This window comes from Metopolophium dirhodum, chromosome 1 (assembly GCF_019925205.1).
Source record: "Metopolophium dirhodum isolate CAU chromosome 1, ASM1992520v1, whole genome shotgun sequence".
Lineage (NCBI taxonomy): Eukaryota > Metazoa > Arthropoda > Insecta > Hemiptera > Aphididae > Metopolophium > Metopolophium dirhodum.
Window position 1 is genome coordinate 48,795,464 of NC_083560.1, and position 12,628 is coordinate 48,808,091.

The 12,628-nt window shown below is 29.7% G+C and overlaps 2 protein-coding genes across 2 annotated transcripts in view; one reads left to right on the forward strand and one right to left on the reverse strand.

The window, feature by feature from the left end:
* Positions 1 to 12,628, forward strand: part of LOC132935959 (rho guanine nucleotide exchange factor 6) — a 223,271-nt gene that overhangs the window by 92,268 nt on the left and 118,375 nt on the right. The window lies entirely within an intron of this gene.
* Positions 1 to 12,628, reverse strand: part of LOC132934149 (ryanodine receptor) — a 62,751-nt gene that overhangs the window by 30,599 nt on the left and 19,524 nt on the right. The window contains exons 29-58 of the mRNA XM_061000425.1: positions 12,462 to 12,579; positions 12,223 to 12,373; positions 11,852 to 12,153; positions 11,621 to 11,795; positions 11,410 to 11,556; positions 11,103 to 11,314; positions 10,827 to 11,024; positions 10,622 to 10,759; positions 10,392 to 10,544; positions 10,213 to 10,328; positions 9,988 to 10,151; positions 9,823 to 9,921; positions 9,301 to 9,450; positions 9,112 to 9,235; positions 8,743 to 8,833; positions 8,437 to 8,619; positions 7,395 to 7,572; positions 7,080 to 7,294; positions 6,381 to 6,535; positions 6,193 to 6,317; positions 5,934 to 6,131; positions 1,986 to 2,264; positions 1,677 to 1,897; positions 1,512 to 1,602; positions 1,254 to 1,394; positions 1,020 to 1,195; positions 783 to 951; positions 474 to 608; positions 249 to 399; positions 67 to 190 (exon numbers count right to left, since the gene is read on the reverse strand). Coding sequence (XP_060856408.1) covers positions 67 to 190; positions 249 to 399; positions 474 to 608; positions 783 to 951; positions 1,020 to 1,195; positions 1,254 to 1,394; positions 1,512 to 1,602; positions 1,677 to 1,897; positions 1,986 to 2,264; positions 5,934 to 6,131; positions 6,193 to 6,317; positions 6,381 to 6,535; positions 7,080 to 7,294; positions 7,395 to 7,572; positions 8,437 to 8,619; positions 8,743 to 8,833; positions 9,112 to 9,235; positions 9,301 to 9,450; positions 9,823 to 9,921; positions 9,988 to 10,151; positions 10,213 to 10,328; positions 10,392 to 10,544; positions 10,622 to 10,759; positions 10,827 to 11,024; positions 11,103 to 11,314; positions 11,410 to 11,556; positions 11,621 to 11,795; positions 11,852 to 12,153; positions 12,223 to 12,373; positions 12,462 to 12,579 — 4,879 coding nt within the window. The remainder of the gene's footprint in view (positions 1 to 66; positions 191 to 248; positions 400 to 473; positions 609 to 782; positions 952 to 1,019; positions 1,196 to 1,253; positions 1,395 to 1,511; positions 1,603 to 1,676; positions 1,898 to 1,985; positions 2,265 to 5,933; positions 6,132 to 6,192; positions 6,318 to 6,380; positions 6,536 to 7,079; positions 7,295 to 7,394; positions 7,573 to 8,436; positions 8,620 to 8,742; positions 8,834 to 9,111; positions 9,236 to 9,300; positions 9,451 to 9,822; positions 9,922 to 9,987; positions 10,152 to 10,212; positions 10,329 to 10,391; positions 10,545 to 10,621; positions 10,760 to 10,826; positions 11,025 to 11,102; positions 11,315 to 11,409; positions 11,557 to 11,620; positions 11,796 to 11,851; positions 12,154 to 12,222; positions 12,374 to 12,461; positions 12,580 to 12,628) is intronic.

Sequence of the window (12,628 nt, forward strand, 5' to 3'; positions counted from 1 at the left end):
AGTTATAAATTACTTCGTTTAATAATATCATAAATAATAATAAAATTGATGATTTTGAGCGTCTACCTGTGTAATTTATAACCTTGGTACTGCAAGTACTTAAGAAATTCTTGGGAGCGTTCTCGGTCTTTCTTCTTTTCTTTATCGGTTAGCAAATCATACGGAACCAATTGATTATGAATACCCCCTCCTAAATTTAAAATTATTTTATTTTTTAGCGTTCTGTTGCAAAATAGTTAAAAATTTACCACACAACATAACTTCTTCTTTCTTTTTCTTAGCCCAAATATCATGAGAATTCTCTGCTAATCTTTCCGCCATATTTTGCATTTCTCTGGTGAGTGTAAGGTTAGTCATGTCTATGGGATTTGGATGGTAGTCAAATGGTGTTACATTTTCCTACAAACATATATTATACCTATTCAATATTATATAATTCGCTAACATATGATAACTATGAATAAACTACACACATTAGATTTTGATTGACGTCGAACAGATCCTCTATTGTTCAATGGTGCGTCGTTCTCTGAATGTTCAATACTCCATCCTATTGCAAGTAATGCTTTGAGAGACTCTCTTACAGGTTCTTTGTACAGTTCTTTTTCCTAATACAATCGATATAAGAATTAATTTACATAACTTTAATACTATTTTCACTTTTATTTAGGAATAAAATATAATTATTAAACATGGGTAACGTTTTTAAAAGTTAATTTAAAATAATATAGCATAGAATGACTATATTATTTTTTTCAACCAAAATTACAATTAAAACTTACGTATTCACTCAACATCATATATGGTTTAAGCCGAGGATGACTTTTATTGACATCATTAAATTGTTCACCATAAACCCATCCATTTTCCAATTTACGATTTGCCCATGCATCGTGATAATGTTCTGAGAACTTATGTACAATGGAGTTCAAGTCATTATCAAGAACAATGCTAAATTAAATAACCAACAGTTAAAACAATTTGATTACAATTTAAAAAAACCTATTTAAAGAAAATACCTATTCGTGTTTATTGGTTGTGGATTATAAGGTCCATCGGAAGGGCCTTGAATATTTTGTTTTGATCCATACCATTCATCATCATGATTTTTCGATAGTGAATAATCTGGGGGCAAAGCACATCCAATTGCTGACAAACAAGGTAATGCTTTTCCAAAAAGCTCTGGATCGTAGTCCTACACATTAAAAGACAATCGATAAATCTTATGCAATCCGAAGTAAATTAAAATATACCATTTTTGACAAAGAATCAAATATGTTACTGAATAACATCATGGTTAATCGTTTTTCTTCGTCGCTAGAAGCTCCGTATATTCCTTGACCGCCTGTTGACCCATAGTATTTTGCACACCGATCGTAATGCAAAGTTAACAACTATAACACATGATTTAACAGATATAATATACTTCTAACATAAGTAATGTTTAACATACATATTTTTTATCATGTATTTCAAATTAATATGAAACATTTAAATTTATAAATACGTACTCTAAGTGCTACAGTTGTATACTCCGATAAATTTGAAACATCAACCGTAAGTTTCCTCAGTAGTTTTAATAACATACTTGGTTGCATTTGGCTAAAAGTAATTACAATTTATATTTATGATAGCATTTGTCAATTATTATTAAATATTTTTATTTTACTAAATACCTAGTTAATGCCACTAAAAAGTCTGAAACAGCTTCTCGCTGTCCCTTTGTTAACATTCTATTTTTAGATAATCTGTATACAGTGTGTAACGTTGCATCTAACAAATTAGCATAATTATCGGATTCGCTATAGAATTTCGAATGACCTATGAGTAATGGTAATACTGAATTTCCAATATATCTATTCATTGCCAATGCCATGTCTGATTCAAGACCGTCATTCTATAAAATAAGACACCAGTTAACAAATAAAGTTAGTATAGTTGATTATTTAATTTGTTTATTAATACTAATATTAAGAATGTAATACTCTGTCAAGCATTGTCGCTGTACGTAGATCTGGCAAAAATGCTTCCTCGAGTAATGTGAAAAATAACTCTTGCATTTCGATACCATACACACGTTCTAAAAAGAGAACAATGCTTTGTTTGTGTCCTGGTATTAACCCTGAAGGCATATCACTCTTTGGCCTATCTTGACCAGCTGCTGGATTCTGTAGTGTAAATCTAAGACTGAGAACGCCATGTAGATCTTCAAGTGGTACCAATGATCGAAGAATGGCCCTTGCTCGTAGAGATTCATTTTTTCCCTTTACAAAATACAAACAAATAAATAAAAACTTACTGGTATGTCTATAATTATATTGTTAATTTTAATTGCAAAGATAGTGTTCATATAACAAATATAGAATTTTTATTTTAAATATATATCTTTGGTAAAAAAGATTCAATTACAAAGGTTTTTAGCCTACATACACAATAGCTATAAAGTATGATTGAATCTTAATATACTTGTCCTTATTGGTACATAATACTATGGTAACGATGTTTGAGAAGATTTATAATTTATGTTTTAGATTTATTGTATGTTTTATGGAATTATGTACAAATTACTCCAGTGTTCTCTTCGTCGAAGACTTGGTATAGTGAAAAAGGGTTTTTTATGATTTTTTGGGCTTTGGCGTTTTTGGGGCAGTAGATCACTGCATGCTATATTGTAAGTATTTCGTTACAAGTTTTACATACTGGTGCTGGTTTTTGGCTGATAAGTTAGTTGAGAGTGGCCTATTATTGATCAAGTGATGATTACATCCTCTATTATTTTAATTTAAGTGAGGTATTTCAATTTTTAACTATAGGTAGTATTGTAAAGTAAAGTATTTGAAACACTCTTCTTTTTTTTCCTTATTCTCAACATTACGGAATTGGCCACCCATGTATTAAAACTCCGTATGGATCTGAACCTCACCACTTACTCACGCTAGATAGTTCATGTCATTTTATGTCCACCTCTACTTCGGGTTTCTTCTCCTTTTACATTAATTTCGATAGCTACTCTCATTGCCTCCAAGCCACCTTTCCTCATAACATGATCAAACCATCTCAACATATGATTTAGTCTTCAATTGGTGCTATGCCTAAACCACTAACCCTAATGAATTCATTTCTTATTCTATCCTCCCTAGTTACTCCACACAGCCACCTTACCATTCTCATATCTGTTAAACTCAACTACTGTTCTGTTTTGTAGTCCACAAAAATCCCAATCCATACAACAAGACTAGCCTCACAGCTGCTTTATGAAATCTACCATTTAATATCAACGGCATTCTGCTGTCACACAAAATACCTGACGTCTCCATCCACTTCATTTATCCACATATAATTTTATTTTTGCCGTCGGCCCCAAAACATCAATATTTTTTACCACCAGTCCTAAGTATTTACTAAATTATATTGATAATTGTTTATAGACGCCTCGCTTCATAAATATCTCGATAACTTCCTCTAAAACCATAAATAATTGCCTCTGTTTTATTCCTACTTTAACTACTACTGCCGTTACTTATGAGAACCAGTGAGCCAGTACGGGCTAAACATTGAACCCCCATGGGTATCTTACTCTAAATTTGTCCGTTTCTCCATATATTCTTCACTCTTGTTGTTGTCTTTTCATACATATTCTCTTTTACTTTCATATACACCCTTGGTACTCATTTCCTTCTTAACGTCTACCACAATACCTCTCAAGAAACTCAAAAGCCTTCTTCAAATCTATAAACGGTTAACACCATACAAAAACCATACTTTATTTCACATCCTCATAACTCGTCATATTTGTATTATCTCTCCGTTTCGTATACCAAACATTCCGAAAATCCTGGTCCTTTTTACTCGTGTCTTATTCAACTTCCAACTCTTCTTATTTTATTACCAGCTTACATACATGCCATTTTAACTTTTGCTGCTCTAACTGCACGCTTTGATTCTTTATTTAGTCTTTTCAACTATAACCACTCATCCTCCATCTATCATTCTGCCATTTTTTAAATTGAGGTTTTATGTTTGCTATTATTTCCTGCACTCTATTATCCTACTGCTATTATTCCATGGCATACTACCTCTTCTCTCATTAACTGCACTACTTTTAAATACGATTTCTGCCCTATTTTAGACTTAACTTATACTTTCCTCCATGTTCCACACTGTTTCTTACTTCAGTTTCTTTACAGATTATTGTTCATATTTATATGTTAGCTTCTACCATTTAATTCTTGGCTCAGTGCCTAACATTGCTAACCTTTCATCTTGATCACTATCCTTCCTCTACACCACGACTTTAATAGCAGAAACCTATATAATGTCAATAATCATTCTTCTGAAATAACTTTAAAATGTTAACACCTTTTTAAACTCTCTCTTTTTCATATACAATTATATATACCTAAGTGATATATTTCTTTCCTCTCTTATATGTTGTATAATATTCCTCTCGCATCCTATAAAACTACTCATAATTTCTTACTTATACACCTGTGCAAACTTTAGTATCTACTATTTTTCCCATCTCATTCCTCCAAAACCATTACCTCTAGGTAAACTTTGGCTGCATCAAAAACCGTATACTTATGATGTCGACTCCAAAATATTTGATAGACGAAATCTGCACACGTCATCGGTTCACTGTATAGCAAAATACCACACACCGTTATTTATGTACAGACTAAATTAACAACTATTATTAACACGTTCCCTATCTTCTCATATAATATCACACCCAATCCATTACTCATAGTATTATGCACTTGGGTATATAGTATACCCCTTTCCAATTTACTTTTCTCTTAGTCCTTTTCACTTTGTTTCTTGAACACAAAAAATATTCACATTTATTCTATTCAATACTCCAACTAATTCCTTACTTCTATCAATTAATACGTTCCATGAACCTACTCTTAATTTTTACTTCACACCCATAAGTTGGCATGGTTTTAAATCTAGAGGTGTATTTGCTTTCCCTATACTTGCCATCATGAGCGTTGGGTAGGACGGTGCACATAATTGGTACAACTACTACAGCTGTCTAGCTGATACCTGTCACAACGTTCCTTTGGCTATTAATTACTCCAACTGTGTTGTTGTCTATCACCTTTTGTCTCTAAAACATCTATATTCAGTTTCAGATCACGCAACCTTTTAACTTATTGTAAACCAGCTATCAACGATCGACCTGACGCAGCCTAATTTTAGTCACCACTTACGACAGACATAAAGTATCGATAGAAAAATTTTAATCCCGTGCTATAGGGTAATATTTGAGACATTTTAATTAGAAATTGTATTCAATTTAATATATGTATTAATGTCAGTTCATATTTAAATTATGCTATTATGTTATTTAAATTATACAAATATTTATAAAAGTAGTATTATTCATCGGGAATATTTGTATTACTTTTTATTGAAAAGTATTGCACGCATATTGTGTAAGGGAAATAAAAAGAAACTAAATACATATAGTATGAGGTCCATGAAGTTGGTCGCACAATGTGAAAATATTGGCTCCAAATTTTGTCAAAAATTTGTAAGTCATTTGTAAGTTTAAGTAAGCACAATTTGGTAATTTGTAAGTACAGCCACTTTCAATTATCCTCAAAAGCTTAAATCACGGCTAACTTCCATGAAACTGCGTTGACAATTTGTAAATATTTGTAAGCACGAATTAAAAAATTTGTAAGTCATCCCTCCCTTACTTATTCTCAAAAAGAAGTTGGTCGAAAGTTCATAAAAAAAGCCTAGTTCAATTAAAAAATATAAAAAGGATAAAAAAATCAGCTAAATAAAAAAGTTGATATTAAATGAAATGTAATAGTAAATGTAATAATTGAGATTATAAGAAAATATTGTTTAATAAGAGATATATAGGTATCGAGAATAAGATACTAATAAAAATGTATTCAAATATTATTTCTTCTTACCAGTGAAATTACCGAACTGTCCGGCGCACAACGTCCTAGTAAATCAACAAGAGTACAGTAAAAGTTTAAAATAGCAGCTCCTGTATCAATATAATCTTCATCGTCGTCGGATTCCGGAAGTGGATGATCTAGTTGAATATTCTCTTGGTTTCCCGATTCTTCTAAGAACTTCCTCCGTTCTGTTATTCTTTCGGACATCTGAAATAGTTTGTAAAATATAATATTATAGTTTTGTAAGATAACACAAAAAATATAGTACTTTATTAGCATCAATTATGGCACGTAAAAGTCCTTCTCCTTCTCCTCTTAATGCAGGACCCAAACACTCAGGCCTGCGTATAAGCAACCGAATAACTAAATTCGCATTTTCTTCTACGCTTTCTCCTGTTCGAAAATAATTTAACAAGATATTATACTGTAGTTTAAAGATAATCTATCATTACAAACCGTTGACCCAAACGCAAAATCGTAGAAAATCTAAATATCTTTCTCCTTCTACTGGATCCCAGCCTAAATCAGGATATCCTTTTTCAATCAATTCAGAGTTCGACTGTAAACCACACCGAGACAAATATATCGCGATTTTTTCCAAATAATGTTCCCTAAAAATATAATTCAAAATGACCGTTAAAAATAATTAGTGAATAATAATCAACACGATAATATAAAATTATTTAGTCATAAAAAGTCTGTACAGGAAATAGCTTTACCTACCAATTTTTATTGTCACCAATAATTTTTTATTAAATGTATTCAAGTATTCATTGAGTTAATAACTTTTGCTATAAACTGTACTGATATTGTGATAAAATTTTATAAATTGAATGAATACTATTAGATAATTAATAATCATTCACTTTTCATTTTTATTAAAAAATATCAGAAATATAATATTCAAAATATTTGTTTTTCAATAAATTATTGTTAAACATTTTTAATTAACAAAATCAGATTTAAAAAAAATATGAGTATAAAAGAGTAAAAAAAAAATTCGGTGAGTACAACGTTATAATAGGAATTGAGTCGTGTTAGAAGGTCGTGAAAATCCATTTAAATATAATAAATAAATCAAAATAACTATTTTTCCATTTTTTCCTGGGTAAACTTAATATGTATATTGTTATAATTGATTTTATTCTTAAATACCTCAACGCTAATGCAAGTTCGGTATTTTCCATGAGCGATGAATAAGCAACATCGAGTGGTGTACTTCCTCTTAATGACGGTCTAGAAAGTAAAATATTACTATTTTCTAGTAAAAATGAAAAATGATCAAACATGGCTTTTTGATTTTGCCTGGATGTACGGCAAAAGTAACACAAGAACCGACAACAAGCTACGACCATTTCATGCGATGTATCCTGTTGTACATAATATATTAGAACACATTTTCAATTTCTACGTGATTAGTACCAATAGTATTCTGCTGAAATAACCATATCCATACGTATATAATATTACCTTTTCTTTTGGAACGATTTCTCCATCTTGTCCCGTTACAGGAGTTCCACCTGGTTGTGATTGTGCTTGAGCTCTCCTTCCCAGTGTGTTCATCATGACGGCCATAACATTTTCATGCATCCGTAGAACTCTTATTAAATCAGGATGTTGGAAAAATGTGTGGTTATTTACCAGTTTCCTATAAAATAATTTTAATATATAAAATACTATTAATAATGTAAATGTACTATTATTATTACTATTACGTTAAGTAACACTACATAACTATATTATAGTTAAAATACATATAACAAGTACTATGATACTCGCAAAACGCATGCGCATCAAATTCATCCACTTGCGTTCTCTCGCCAGTGGAGTATAACACAAATTATTTTTTGTTTAAATGAAATCAGTTGTTCTTTACGAATTAATAATTATTAATTATCTTAATAATAATGTGACTTTGACTAGAGATTGTATGGTTCTTTTGATACAATACACACTTAGTTAAAATAAAGTGAACACGATCACAATATTTCCTACATAGATTTTTTGAGAAATATTTTTAAGAGGATATCTTACACACATGTAATACCGTCTTACGAAAGTACAACATACTAAAAATGTACGTCCAGTAGCTTCGATTTTGTGTTGCTAGCTTAAATATTAAAGTGAATTGACGTATTATCAAACTTAAAGGTAAAATGTATCTGTGTTCTTTAGTTGATTTTTTACGATATTTAAAATTTTAAATTAATAGGTAATGAGTGTGTAAAATAATAAAATTTAAAAATTATCATAATTCTCTTGAGATTCAAATATTGTAAAAAAAACTAACGAGACATAATTTTCTTACCTTTATTTTTGATAATAGATAATTTCACTAATATTATATTGAATTTAACAACACAACATTGGAACTGCTAAATACAAATTTTCTTTTCCGTGTGTAATACAGAGACTACATAATACGTGTGACGTCCTTTTAATCGTTATTTGGATTGTTAAAGGCATATTATAAAGAATATTAACATTCGTTTCATAAAATATTAACTCATACCATAATCTTTCTCGCATCAATTCTTCTTCTTCTTGTGACATTTGCACAGGCAACAAAGAACGGATTTGACTAAGTCCAACCCACATTTGAGCAACGTCTTCTTTTGTTTTAAAGTTAATAACATATGTTTTTTCTAACGCACGAATCAATTCTCCTACACTATCATACTGTCTAACTAATAAACTAAAAAATAAAATAAATTAGTAAATGTTTTTAGTTTAGTTCGTTACATATGTCGTAATACATTGTTGACTGTGGTGTATGACGTGTATTATAATATAGTAAACATGTTATGATAAATCGTACCTGAACATTTCTCTAACTAATTTTGGTGTTTCGATTTGAGTTTCTTCAGCCCATGATACAATAGTGGATATTAAAACTTTTCTAAATATTTCTGAAAAATGTAAGTAATAAATTAATAGAATTAAATATTATTCCTTAACATTTATTTTACTATTAAGTAATGACTAGTAATACTGGTAGTAAAATAAAAACAAATATTAGTGTTTTTTTAAAATATATATAGGTATAATTTAAATTTCTATTTCAACATAAATTATTATACTCCGCCCATTTGGCCTAACAAATGATGCCATTTTATAAATATCATATTATATAAGTTTGTATTTAATTATTTTGTGAATCAAGAAATATATATTTAATTTAACTAACCTTCTGGTATTTTTTTTTCATGTTCATTAAGACCATCTTCATTTCCTTCATCTTTCACAGCGTTTATAAAATTATAGAACTGTTTTATTTTACCTTCTTTGTTTAGGTTATTCAAATCTGATTTCTACAATAACAAAAAATCATCGTTTTTTTAAAAATAGATTTGTTTTATGTTATTATTAAAATTACGTCATCTTCTGATTCTTGAAGAGCTACTAAAGATATTTGCTTCATGAGTTTCTCATTAAACTCGTTCATTCTTTCACGAAGATCATCACCAATCAAACAATTTTCTTTATCATCGCTGTCCAAATTTTTAAAGCCTAATATTGCATTCATCTGAAATGAATAAAATAATTGGTTTAATGTTATATGTGTTTCATAATTTATTTTAAAACATAGTGTAAACACAAATAAGGAAATTGTTGTTCATTCAGTTTCATAGATAAATTTTATATCATTAGCAGTCTTACAGTATTTTCATATTATTTTCAGGTTGTGTATTTAAGACGGTCAATGATACAATTTTCATTGTATAATTTTTATTTTAAGGATTTAAAGTCGTTTTCTAGTCAAAAATTAACTTGTTAAAAAAATGGTTGTTATAAAAATATATCATGGTTTGAAAAATTCTAAAACTGAAATCCATCATAAATATAACATTACGTGAAAACAAATAAGCATTAAGCTGTGTATTTAGTTGTAATTTACTTGTTCTCGTGGTGGACATCGGAACTCTCTTGTTTTTTTTGCAGCAACTGCAGATGGTAAATCTGATTGTTTTATTTCATTATATCGTCTTAATTGATCCTTAGTAAAAATTCAACAATTATATTATAAACAAATTATTAAATACTAAATAAACCATTTTCTCACTATTTGTATATCATTGACAAATTGATAACTAAATGAGATTATCGATTCAACCCTATGCCTTAGTTGAATATCACATAAATGATGTAATAAATAACACATTTGAAGTTTGGCACCCTCAGCCATTTTCATGTGTAATAAACCTTTTCTATGTTCATCGGGACCATCTAAAATAACAATAATAATAAAATACTTTAGAATCCTACTATAGATTGTTAAGATCACTACCTTTTTGAAATTCAGGATCCCAAGTTTCAGGATTAATCATTATTAATAATTTTTCTACATCCTCGTCACGTAACATACCGACAAGTAAAAGACGATCCACTAATTTTAATAACGGTCTAATAACAAATGTAATAATTATTTAGGACATTAAAATAATTACAACATTCTTCTAAGCTTACAAAAACAAATTTTCGTTAGATCCTCCAATAGGATCTCTATTATGAACCTGATTAACTAACACGGCTTCTTCTAGGGCAGCCATTACATATTCTCTGACTACTTGTAATGGGAAATAAGGACTGTATAAGTTTCGAACGTTGTCGATAACGTCTCTAAAAGCAAATTAAATAATTTAGAACATAACTACAAGAATACAAAATCATAATTATTATGACTAATTTTCACATACGAAATTTCAGTCATTTTCATTTGAGGTCGAACTGATTCGGTTTGTAATGACCGTAAACTATGGCCCATTTGTGGATCATCGTACAACGTAGTTAATTCATGTCCCAGAGGTATAATGTATTCATTTTTACAAACCTCCCTAAAAAAATGTATGTTTATAATTTTTATTAATATTTTTTTTACTTTAGTAATATAAATATAATTACATTGTTGTGGCATGGGACTCTAAATGTAAAGCTATTAAGAGATCATAAAATCCTTGACGTAACGGACCAGACATATATTCTGAACAAATAGCATATAACAATTGTTTTTGATTTACATGAGTACATAATATGTGAGCAGCTCGGTAGTTGGCTTGGTAGCACACAGCCGCGTACAAAGTCAATGTGTGAGCATGGAAACTATACAAGTCGTTTAAATTTTAAATTTTAAATTACAAAATATCACATTGTATATAATATAAATTATTAATAGCTTACGATAATAATTTCTCCATTTCAATCAACTCTAAAATATCTATACATCGATCTTCTTCGGGAATGTGTAGTGCAATCATCGACACTGGATCTTCACAGAGTATACTCCATCCTCTAATGTCAGATAATTTCAGAGTATGAATGTGTAATGAATCGTTCGGAACTCTAGCCCACTGATGTGGTCTTAAACATTGGACTTTTAATCTTGGTGGAAACTAAAATAGACATATTTTATTTAGTTACATAGATTAAGAAAATATTATATACATATAAATATTGTATATTATACTTATTTAAAAACTCAAAATACCTGAGGAAGAACATGACGTTCTGAATTTTGTAAAACAGCTGCAGATAATGGAAGTGTGGTTGATGTTCTACCCAATTCAATTTGTAAAATCTCTTTGCTGCTAGCTTCCACAAATATTGCGGGGAATAACTTAATATCTGGTTCCATCTAGGATATTATGTATATTTTAACAATACAATTTACTTAAATTATTATTTAGAATTAACTTTACTTTAAATTTAAAACTTGTTTCTTTTCCTTCACATGTAAATGACATCATTCCAGTAGCTATATCAATAAAACAACCAATGGCCATTCCTTGGGAGGCTCCTTTTCCCGATGAATCATTTGTAACTTCATTGTACAATTCATCGGATCGAACCATGTAACAGCTTTGCCGATCAATACTATATGGGACACTCAATGTAATTATTTGAATATGATAATTTAAACTAAAAATTACCTTTCTAAAATTCTATTATGTTCATCGACAATTGTTACAGTACTTTTTCGAACATGATTTTGACTGAAATCTTTAGTATGAAGGTGGTATTGAGTAGTAACCCATCCCACGTAAACATGTGTTGGGTCTTGACCAGGGAATATTCTTACACCATAGTAATACTCATTTATTAACTTTAAACATTCTAAATCAAATATTTCATTTCCTACAAATTCAATCCCTGCTGATGTAGGTGTGAATGACATCGCTTTTGGACCACCTGGTCTATCAGGAATAGCAGGTGGAACCAATTTTAAATCCATCTTTAAAATAATAAATTTCAATTTATTACTTTTGTAGATACATTTTAATCAACACATTTTAACTCATACTTGTGAAACTCTTATTTGGGGGGTTACTCTTTCATTTAATGTATTAGGTCTGTGGGCAGCATTACGTGATCTATCCACATTCCTAACTGGATCCGGCGTTTTTGCTCTTTTCGGATTATCTGAAGGTCCTTCTTTTTTTCTCGAGAAAAATCTTTGATAAATATATATTTATATAAGTTTAAGTATGCAATAGTCTAATTTAATTCATTAACAAGAATCAACTAAAATTAAATTTTTACCGAAATGGAGAACGCCCTCTTTTTTTCTTATCGTCTTTGTTTATATCCTGACCATCACCATTTTGATGATTATATATGTTAAAGTTCAGTTCACTAGATGAACGATTCAACTTCCCTTCTATATTAGTCAATAGATTTTAAATAAATAATAAGTACCTAATCAAATT